General features: G+C 37.5%; 1 protein-coding gene across 1 annotated transcript; it reads left to right on the top strand.

The window, feature by feature from the left end:
* The first annotated feature begins 3,030 nt into the window (after positions 1-3,030).
* Positions 3,031-5,966, top strand: LOC115966444. The gene is made up of 4 exons (XM_031085679.1): positions 3,031-3,192; positions 3,508-4,161; positions 4,381-4,926; positions 5,394-5,966. Exons 1-4 carry the CDS (start codon positions 3,031-3,033, stop codon positions 5,964-5,966), a joined length of 1,935 nt encoding a protein of 644 aa, XP_030941539.1.
* The last annotated feature ends 6,096 nt before the right edge of the window (positions 5,967-12,062 follow it).

Consider the following 12,062-nt stretch of genomic DNA (forward strand, 5'->3'; position numbering starts at 1 on the left):
TGGTTGCTATTGGGTGCGTCAAGCACCATGGTCCAGCCCACACCAAACTGACCGAAGTGCTCATTTTAACTAAATTGATGGACATGTGTTATTTTTATTTGTAGAGTATAAAGTGGACTAGGAAGAGTGTGATATAAAAGATTTGGACTCATGTAGAGTTATAGACCAACAACGTCATATGGCAAACAAGGATTTGTACACATTATAATGAGTATCGTTAAATACTCTTAGTTGCCCTAGCCACTCTCTGAGTTGCCCTAGCCACTCTCTGAGTTGCCCTAGCCGCTCTCCGAGTTGCTAGAACGTAGAACCTTGTTATCTTCCCCGGAATGATAACTCATCCCCTCTGTTAATCTTCCTTAGCAGTAGGGCCTTCCTGACCCCCGTTTTCCTTCCGGTGTGGTCTGTGTTCTCTCTTTACCCTTTCATTCTAGCATTAACACCATGGACGATATTCTTCAAGACTGGAAAAAATTATCCTTGACAAAGGAGGAGGACACAAAACTCAGTCTGTTAAAGTCGAAAAACCTTCGTAGCAAGGAGTTTGTTTTGGCTGCAAAATTCCTTACAAGGAGAGCCCTAAACGTGGAAGCAATAGGCCGCACCTTTAAACCACTGTGGAGAGCCAAAAAAGAATTCAAGGTGCGTGAGGTTGGCGACCATATCCTTCTGTTTGTATTTGAAACTGAATCAGACGCTGAGCGAGTCCTCGCAAACGAACCTTGGACCTTCGACAAACATGTCGTTTTGTTACAGAGATTTGACGGATCAACTCCGGCGAGATATTTGCAATTTACTAAACTAAAAATCTGGGTACAACTTCACGGATTGCCAATGCAAATGCTTGATTCAGACACTGCAATCAAAATAGGAGAATCACTCGGCCAGGTAGTACCATTCGAAAACTCTAGTGATTTGGTTGGAGGTGATTTCTTACGTATCCAAGTAGAAATCAACATCTCGAAGCCTCTATGCTGGGGTCGTCGAATTGCACTGGAAGATAACGAAGAGATCTGGGTCTCTTTCAAGTACGAGAAACTCCCCAATTTTTGTTATTGGTAATCTCACATGATGGAAAGGATTGTGAATGCTGGTTGGCAAAAAGAGACTCGGAAAAAACAGAGCCTCACGAATACGGACCATGGATGAGAGCTCTGCCGTATAATCCCGAAAAACTCCCTTTCGTGGTGGTTCCTAGCATGGGCGATGGCTTGGGTGGAGTCCCAAAGCCAACTCAACGTCCAAACAATGGAAAGTCCCCTGAAACGGTGATCAACTCCACCGGGGAAAAACAGGATCGATCTAGCTCAGGGGAGAAGGACGGCGCTGACTTGAGGAATGGAGAAAAACAGGAAACACATGCTTCAAGGGAGCAAATCTCGCTGAATGGCCAAGAATCTCGCAACCCAATATCCGAGGTAAGTATCTCTAATTCCAATTTAACTGCCTGCCTTACTAATAATGCTGCCTTTGAAGTGCAGATACAGGAACTTGATTCAGAGATCAATAAGTTTGACAAGTATGAGACACGTGTGGAAGACAACTCTATAGATGCACCATTAGCCCCACCAATCAGTGAAAAGCATCTTACCCCCTCCATGCAAAATCATGAAACACAAGTTCAAACACACCACATGATGGAAAACTCCCTTCCATCCAACCAAGGAAGCAAATCTTTACGAACTTGGAAAAGATTGGCAAGAGACAATCCCATGGAGACTGACCCCCCACAAAGCCCCACAGCGAAAAAGAGAAACAGAGAAGAAGAAGTAGAGTATCTCCCCGAGTTACCCATTAAAAAATCACAGGTTTCAAAGGGAGAAAGCCAACAAAATCCAATGGCGGAGGCTGCTCAGCAGTCCCGCCAAGCACAATGAGTCTTATAGTTTGGAACTATCGCGAGCTTGGGAACCTGCGAACAGGTAAAGAGCTCGAGATAGTGATTTGGGAAAAAGATCCCTCCATTGTGTTTTTAGCCGAGACATGGGCGGATGAAGCTAGGTTAAGAGAAGTATAAAGAAACATCAAGTTTGATAACATGTTTTATGTGGAAAAAAAAAACCTAAAGGTGGTGGCGGTTTAGCTCTTTATTTGAAAAAATCCATTGATGTTCTGGTGGATTCTTTCTCCAAATACCATATTGATTCCATAATCAATAAAGGTAGTGACGAAGCATGGAGATTCACAGGTTTCTATGGTGAACCGGCTACACATAAGAGAATGGAAGCATGGAATAAATTGAGGTTGCTCAACACTAGACATAATCTTCTCTGGCTGTGTGCTGGGGGCTTCAATGAAATCACAAAAAGTTCAGAGAAGTTGGGAGGAAATAATAGAAGTCAGGCTCAGATGCAACTTTTCCGGGATGTTATAGATGAGTGCGGATTCCTTGACCTTGGATATGTTGGAGACCAATTTACTTGGAGAAAACATTTTGCAGATGGCCATTCTCTGTGGGAAAGATTGGATCGTGGGATGGCTAACCATGAATGGTTCATGAAATTCACAGGCACAAAAATCCACCATCTGCACTCAGACTCCTCAAATCACTCCCCTTTGTGGATCTCATTGGATGGGTTAGACATCCCATCTTTTGCTAAACCATTCAGGTTCGAAGAGGTGTGGCTCTCCAATCGTGGGTGCTCAAATATTGTTGAATCAGTTTGGTTGTCAAGGGGAGAAGAGGGGGATCATAACCATGTCATGCACAAAATTGATAGATGTGGTAAAGAACTCCGAAAATGGGAGCAGGACTGCTTTGGAAATGTCAAAATGGTACTAAACCGAAAGAGAAAGGAATTAAAGAAGGCTGAAAAATTAGCCATGAGATCTGGAAATAACCATCATGTTCGTGAGCTGCAAAAGGAGATAGCGGAACTGGTTGATAAGGAAAATAGACTCTGGTTCCAAAGAGCAAAGGTCACGTGGGCTAAATTTGGGGATAGAAATTCAAAATTATTTCACAGCTATGCGTCCTAGAGGGAGAGGAAAAACTTGATCCGAAAATTGAAAGATCCAAATGGCCGAGTGATGGACACTAATGAGGACATTGCTGAAAGCCTGGTACACTATTATCAGGACCTGCTTCAGTCAAATAATCAACCCTTCTGTCCCGTGGCTACAAATTCCATTCAGAAAGTTATTACCAAGGGTATGAATTCCATGCTCTCATCCGAATTCACTCTCTTGGAGGTAAAGTAGGCCATCAGCCAAATGGCCCCACTAAAAGCACCAGGACTTGATGGTATGCCTCCTCTCTTTTATCAGCATTATTGGAACTTAATTGGACATGATATTTCTCATTCGGTGTTTCATTATTTTAATTCTGCATCTTTACCTAACCATCTCAATCACACTTTTATAACTCTCATTCCAAAAAAGAAAAATCCTGAATTTGCCTCTGAATTTAGACCGATCAGTTTGTGTAATGTTCCGTATAAAATTTTCTCAAAAGTGCTAGCAAATAGACTTAAGAAAATTTTGCCTAATATTATTACTGAAAATCAGAGTGCTTTCACAAAGAGTCGACTTATTTCTGACAACATTTTGGTAGCTTTTGAATCTTTACATAGTATGCAGAGACACACAAGGAAGGACAGCTATATGGCTATTAAGCTAGACATGAGCAAAGCTTATGACAGAGTGGAGTGGGATTACCTATCTTCAGTCATGGAAAAAATGGGGTTCAATGAACATTGGATCCGCCTTATGATGTTATGTGTCAAAACTGTGACATACTCCATACTGGTAAATGGGGAATTCAAAGGCATGATCACTTTAACAAGAGGCATTAGACAAGGAGACCCTCTCTCGCCGTTCCTATTCTTACTTTGCACTAAGGGTCTCAATGGGCTAATCAACCAAGCCTCTCAACATGGCCACATAAAGGGCTACGCGCTTTGTAGAAATAGTCCAAAACTAACCCATCTTTTGTTTGCAGATGATAGCTTGTTGTTTTGTAGGGCTACCATAGAGGAGTGCCAAAGAGTCCTGTATATTTTGGAAGTTTATGGGAGATGTTCAAGACAACAGATTAACCGAAGTAAGACAACAATCTTCTTTAGTAAATCTACTTGTGATGACATCCGAAATCAGATAAAGCTGGCACTGGGGGTTCTAGAAATTGTTCAGTATGAGAAATACTTGGGACTACCATCTCTGGTGGGCAAAAACAAAAAAGCAAGCTTCAATTACATAAAGGAGCAAGTTTGGAGGAAACTATAGGGTTGGAAGGAGAAATTCCTCTCACAGGCAGGAAGAGAAATCTTAATCAAAGCAGTTGTCCAAGCTATCCCAACCTACACCATGAGCTGCTTCAAACTTTCTTTGGGTCTTTGCTCAGAAATTGAAAGTCTAATACAAAAATTTTGGTGGGGCCAGAAAGGTGAAAGGAGGAAAGTGCATTGGGTGAAATGGGAAACACTTTGCCTCCCAAAAAAGGAAGGTGGTATGGGCTTTAAGGATCTAGCCAACTTCAACGATGCTCTCTTGGCTAAACAAGCTTGGAGATTACTTCATAATAAGAACTCCCTATTCTATAGAGTCTTTAAAACGAAGTTTTTTCCAAATTGCAACATCTGGGAGGCACAGGAATCTAGCACCGGTTCGCATGCTTGGCATAGCATTTTAAAGGGAAGAGATGTCATTTTCAAGGGTGCAAGATGGAGGATTGGCTGTGGAGAAGCCATGAGCATATGGAACAATGCATGGTTACCATCCTTAGAGCACCCACAAGTCTTATCTAATACTGTTCCAAGCTTTGAAGATGGGAGAGTATCTGATCTCATCAATCCACTCACACGAACATGGGATCTCAATTTAGTGCATGGCTTATTGTCACCAGATGAAGCTGATTTAGTTCTCAACATCCCATTGAGTCGCACACCTATGGAGGACAAGATCATTTGGCCCTTCACCCCCCCTCAGGTAAGTATACTGTTAATTCGGGTTCAAAATTCCTAACTAAATCCAATTTTGTGTAGAATCCTTCAGCCAACCAGTAGCTGCAAAGTGGCATTTGGAACCAAATTTGGGGGCTTAAGGTTCCAAATAAAGTGAGGCATTTCATATGGAGAATGTGCAAGGAAGCGATACCATTAAAGCATAACTTAATGAGGAGGAAGATCTTAGCGGAAGATAAATGTGAGCAGTGCGGAGTGGAGTCCGAAACGGCGATTCATGCAGTCTAGGAATGTGCCATGCTCGATGAAATATGGGAGGCTGTTCCAGGCTTTGAAGATCGAAGACAACATGCCATCTCAAACACTAGAGACCTGATTAATGTTCTTCATGAGAAAAAGAAAAATCTGGAAATAATGGCCATGATAATGTGGACAATCTGGTACCAACGCAACCAGCTCTGAGTCAGCTCAAATGACTTTCCTAGATCGCAGGTCCTCCAACACGCAAATCAATCCCTGGCGGCCTTCCAACAAAGCCAACGGTCCTCTTGTCAGCTTCCTACATCTCCACGTCGTCCCCTTCATGCACAGTGGAGTCCGCCCCATATGAACTGCTTCAAACTGAATTTCGATGGGGCATCTTTTCTGGAGTTGGGTAAGGCTGGACTGGGAGTGGCCGTCCGTGATAGCCAAGGGAACGTGATTGCTTCACTGTCGAAACAAGCACCGCTACCGTTCTCCTCAGATATCGTGGAAGCCATGGCAGCTGCAAGGGCTTTGGTTTTTGCTCAAGAACTGGGTATAGCTGAATTCATTCTTGAAGGAGATTCAGAAGTGGTGATTCGCAGCAGCGAAGCCTCTTTCTCTTCGTTTGGACACCTACTGGAATCAGCTAAATCAATGCTTGTGTCAAGTACTTGCATAAATTTCTCCCATGTACGTAGAAGTGGTAATAAAATAGCCCATAACCTAGCTAGACATGCAAGAAATGTCAGAGGTTTGTCAGTGTGGGTGGAGGATGTTCCACCACACTTAATCGATGTACTCTTCGCCGATCCTGGCTGATTTAATAAAAGTTTTAGTCTTCTTTCTCAAAAAAAATAAAAAAATAAATTACCATTATACATATTGACATTTGTAAAGTTTATTATTCAAATATTTGTTTAATTCAAGAGTAAATGGGTTTCCCGTTTCCTTAAATTACTCCAATATGGAGTCTTATTTAACATAATTTAATATTAAAAAATGGTACTAAACACATTAAGTTTTATGTTTTTCCTCTGCCTTTTTTTTATTTTTATTTTTATTTTTTTTTAGAGTTTCAACCTATGACATTCGCTCCTGATAATAGCTCTTTTATCATCAGACCAAAACACTAATATGTTTTTAGTGTAGGCGGGGATTTAACCCCAAATCTTTTATTCAACCATCAAAGATTTTACCAGTTAAGTTAACTGGAATTCACTTTTTGATTCTTTTGTAGTTTGTAGTAATTACGTACCTATTAATTTATTATAAAAAATTACCTATTAATTCACCTAAATCTAAAACAAATTAATGGGATTTAATATTAGTATATTAATTTAATTCACCTATTGTAATACTGTGTTTGCCTCATTAATTTCTCTTTTGTTTGCCCAGTCCATTTACCTCATTATAGTAGTTCCTAAAAATCCTCCCAGTAAATTAATTTAACGCTTTTGATGCTAACATTAACGGTGGAATTGATGGAGAAATCTTACAACGGATTTGGAAGGTCATTTGGATAAATAGAAAAGCTTTTTAGTTTTCTCCATAACTTTCAACTGATTTGAAGAGTGTTGAATTTGATGGATTGGGAAATTTATCTATTTCTATCGAATTAATAAATTATTTTTCAATGAACTTTTTGGTTAGCCTATGAGGCACTTGAAAAGGATACACTGTATATATTAATTAAGCACAAAGTTCTTGACTCTAAATTGTTTTTAGAGTTAAAATTATGCCATAACTATGAAAGTGTTTGTCGTCCTTACAAGTTACCAAGTTATTGTGAAGGAGTGAGTTCCAGTTAGCTCAACTAGTAAAGTCTCTGATGGTTATATAAGAGATCTGGAGTTCAATCTCCGCCTACACCAAAAGCTGATTGGTGTCTTGGTCTGATGATAAAAAGCTATCATCAAGAGCAAACGCCATAAATTGAAACCCTCTCCAAAAAAAAATTATTGTGAAGGCAAAGCTAGATAAGTCAAATATGAAAATAAGGACATCATTTGGAAAAGTATGAGGTTCTGCCATGTGAGAAATTCTTAATATTTTCTTAATTTAAGCTTCCATCTCAACAAAGTTCACATTTATATCAAAATAATAGTTCATTGAATTAGCAAATCTAGTAAAGGGATAAAACTCTTTTTCGTTCCTACATTTTCACACGATTTTCACTTTGGTCCCTAACTTTTTTTTTCACCGCTTTTAGTCCCTAAAATCAAAAATGCAATCTCGTTTTTGTCCCTACCGTCAGTGCCCTAACGGCAAAATCGTAGGTGGCAGACGGAATAGTCTATTAGCTGACGTGGCGCTGATGTGGCGATTAAAATATTATTAAAAAATATTATCTGGCATTTTTATATGCCACATCAGCATTTTAATTTTTTTTAAAAAGCCATGTCAGAAAATTTAAACTAAAATAAAAATCTAATTAAAAAACAAACACAAACACAAAAATAAGCTGGAGCTTCCCAAATCTCAGATCAAATCAAATTCTCTTCTCGTCTCTCTCTCTTTACACTCTTACCCTCAGTAAATCCCCAAATTCACAACCCTAAACCCCTAAACCAAAACAAACAAAGAAGAAGAAGAAGAATGTTGAGCAGCACTACAGCAATAGCAATCAAAACCAAAACCAAAACCAAAGATCCTCCACAACAATGCCACACCGTCCTCCACTCCCTTAACTACCTCCCACGCGCCGCCCAGCGCCGCCTCCGCCCTTACCAACTCATCCTTTGCCTTGGCTCCGTCGACTCCACCCTCGCCGCTAACCTCAGTCTCTGCCTCCTCCATGTGGATGCCTCGAGAGCAGAAGAGATCGCAAATACGGTTATGGCTCTCTTCCTTGGGTTGTTGAGAAGGACTCATTCGCTCTTGCGGCATGCTCTCTCCGCCGCGAGTTGGCTTAGGTCCGTTCAGCCGCTTTGTAGAGGAATGCGACGGTGTCGTGGCTTGGTTTTGGGGATTATTGGTAGATCTACTTCGGCTAGGTCTTTGGCTACGAGAAGCTTAGCCTTCAAGATCAACGTGCTCTATTTTGATGTTCACAGGGTGTTTTTTTTTTTTTTTTTTTTTTTTTTCAAATTTCCTATTATTCACTTCTCTTTTTCACTATGATTTGTCTATGATTTTTGTGAGAGTTGGATTTGAGCACATTGTTGCTTATTTTTTTGGATTTCATGATTAGCATTTGAGTACTGAAGTGATGTGTGGGTATGAGTGAGTACATTTTGTTTGAGAGGATGTGGAGTTTTTTGATTTTATGGGTTTTTGTGTGTTTGTTTCCCAAGAAAATTTCTGGGTTTATGGGTTTGCTGGAGATTGGGTTAGTTACTGTGTTTATGGGTTTGTTTCTTGGATTTATTTTTTGTTTTTCTGGATTTGATGGAGATTGAGTTTGCTTGTTGGATTTGGATTTGGATTTGGGGTTTGCTAGAGATTGGTTTGATTGCTTCTTGGATTTGGGAAGAACATGAAGAAAATTTCCTGTTAGTATTTAATTTAATTTTTTCTTCTTGTTTTTGTTTGTGTTCTTTTGATATGGGTTTGAGTTCTTGGTTGTTGGGTTTGGTCTGTGAAGAACACGAAGAACAAGTTAAAGAACAGGAAGAACAAGTTGAAGAACATGAATATTAAGAAAATAAAATTTTAATTAAAATTTTAAATTAATTAGATTTGAGGTTTTTCTTTAAATTTAATTTTTTTTAAAAATTTTCTGACGTGGCTTTAAAAAAAAATTAAAATGCTAATGTGGCATATAAAAATGCCAAATAATATTTTTTAATAATATTTTAATCGCCACATCAGTGTTGCATCAGTGTCACGTCAGCTAATAGACTATTTCGTCTACCACCTAGGATTTTGCCATTAGAGCACTAACGGTAGGGACAAAAACGAGATTGCCTTTTTGATTTTAAGGACTAAAAGCGGTGAAAAAAAAGTTAGGGACCAAAGTGAGAATCGTATGAAAATGTAAGGACGAAAAAGGGTTTTATCCCTCTAGTAAATGCATATAATATTAATTATCAATATTTGTGCACTAATTTTTTATATTAAAAGAGTTTATATAATTATTGTTATAAATTTTATACAACAAACTATTTTTGTTTGTAAAAATAATAATTGATTTAGAAATGACATTTTTCCTCATGTTTAATTGCTATAACAACAATTTAATACAAAAGCCATCAAAAATTAATTATTTGTGAATTAACTAAAATGAACCTTGACCATTTAATTTTCTTGATTTTTTAAGTGATGTTTACACACACACACATGAAATTAAAATTTTAATTTATTCTATGTAATTAAAAATGTTATTAATAAGATGAAATATATAGAACTAGTGGTACCCTTACTTCTTCGGCTCATGCTTATAAGGCCTAAGGGGGAGAGAGATTTCTTCGATGTGGGACAGCAAAAAATGCCAGGGAGTACATGAGTTTCCCTGAAGCAAAAAATGCGCCCACAATAAAAGGGTACCACTAGTTCTTTAAAGAACTAGTGGTACCCTTACTTCTTCGGCTCATGCTTATAAGGCCTAAGGGGGAGGGAGATTTCTTTGATGTGGGACAGCAAAAAATGCCAAGGAGTACATGAGTAGTTCTTCCTTTTATTGTGGGCGCATTTTTTGCTTCAGGGAAACTCATGTACTCCCCGGCGTTTTTTGCTGTCCCACATCGAAGAAATCTCCCTCCCCCTTAGGCCTTATAAGCATGAGCCGAAGAAGTAAGGATACCACTAGTTCTTAAAAAATGTGCCCACAATTATTTTAATCAGTGCATTAATTATTTACGTATAGTGAAATTCTGAGGTTATTATTTTTCTATGATTTATGTGAGAAAAAATTGATATATATATATATATATATATATATGTACAAAATTAAATTTTATTTATTTATTCTTTGTAATTAAAAAGATTATTAATAAGATAAATACATTTATTTTGTTATATTAATTATTTTAGTCAGTGCATTAATTTTTTAAGTATAGTGAAATTCCGATGTTATTTTTCTATGATTTATGTTAAAAACAATCGATTTAAAATATTGTATTTTTTTTCTCAAATTTAGTTATTTTTGCAGCCATTGAAACAAAGTCCAACAAAAGAAAAAATAAAATAAAATAATAATCACACAATCTAGAATGTAATTAAATAGCTCAATAATATTTGCATTTTTATTTAAGAAAAATAATATTTGCATTCTTTATATGTGTGAAACATGCCTATATATGTGTATATATATATGTATGTATGTATGTATCAATCATTATATCATGTTATTTTCTAATTTGTAAAGAGATGTTGCAAGATTAAATCACTACACTACTCTTATTGTCTTCCTTTTTTTTTCCTTTTTCTTTTTTTTTTTTTCTATAAAACAAAACACTAAAATTTACAAATTTTTACTAGAAAAATTATTGAAATATTGGAGGGAACTAATAACAATTGCTCCGTATATGTGTGGAATTGAGAACTTAACTAGCAGATATGTAGATATGTAGTAGTACATAAAAAGTATCAGCATTAGAGATATCATATGTACATTGTGGGACTAGATTCGGGTCAATAACTGGCGTTAGTGATCACACTATAGTCGAGCATGGTTTCTGACCACTGTGTCCAAAAATGGAGTGTGGAAACTTGTTCCCAAACTTGCTTGAGCAGCATAAAGCTAAATATGATATTCATATTTCAAGATTGAATAGTTCTAATTTGTTTGCTTAATTTACCGTTAATGTGTCAAAATTGAAGAAGGAAAGCACAGTGGAACAAGCAAAGTAAAGAAGAAACCAGGAAAAGATCATAGGGAGTCCACGTGTCAGAGAAAGAAGATGAAGGAAATTGACGATAGATGTCAAGTGGTGGAGATGCCAACTGTCAAACTGTGATTGGTTGTATTAGAAATTAGTTAGTTAGTTTTTTTGGAGGGGAACCATTAGCCCCTGTTTCCGTGTATATAAAGCATAGATGATAATTATTTGTAACCCACTTCTCATTCTTTCAATCAAATAGAAGTTTCAGATTTCTTCAATTTCTCTCTCTCTCTCTTTACTCTGTTTTACATGGTATCAGAGCAAGTTTTCTGAGATTTTCTTTTTCATTTTCTCAGTTCCCAAATAGAGTTTAGTGCTTCATTTTGACATTTCTTTTCTCATTCATGGCTTCCAATTCCACAACTAATACTCAATCTCAAATTGCGCGTTCAGTACCTGCTTCAAGTGCAACAATAGCAGATGAATATGCAAATAATCCTTTCTTTCTTCTTGCGAATGAAAATCCAAGTTTTATGCTTACTTCGCAACCTTTCACTAGTCCCAAAAATTACATGAGTTGGGCATGATCTGTGTTTTTGGCTTTAAGTTCCAGAAACAAGTTTGGTTTTGTGGATGGATCGATTGCTGAGCCTGATTCATCTTCTTCATTGTACAATTCTTGGAGTAGATGCAATACTACAGTGCTTTCTTGGTTAACTAATTCACTCAGTTTGGATTTGAAGGCCAGTGTTATGTACATCAACAATGCCAAAGATTTGTGAATTGATCTCAAAATAGGTTATCTCAGGGTAACACTCCAAGGTTGTTTGAGCTTAGAAAGGAGATTTCACATCTTGCACAAGGATCACTTTTGGTGAGTTCTTATTTCACAAAATTTAAGACTTTGTGGGATGAGTATGCTAATTACCAGCCTTTCACAGTCTGTACATGTACTTGTACTTGTCGTTCTAAGTCTTCTCAGCTTGATGCTCATCATAAAGAGCATGTTTTTAGGTTTTTGATGGGACTAAATAATGGTTATGGCCATGTTATATGTCAGATTTTTTTTATTGAACCTTTGCCTTCTCTTAGCAAAGTGTGTTATCTGATTTTGCAAGAAGAGAAGAGGAGAAATATTGGTCAAAGTTTTAAC

The sequence above is a fragment of the Quercus lobata genome, chromosome 11 (assembly GCF_001633185.2).
Source record: "Quercus lobata isolate SW786 chromosome 11, ValleyOak3.0 Primary Assembly, whole genome shotgun sequence".
Classification (NCBI taxonomy): Eukaryota; Viridiplantae; Streptophyta; class Magnoliopsida; order Fagales; family Fagaceae; genus Quercus; species Quercus lobata.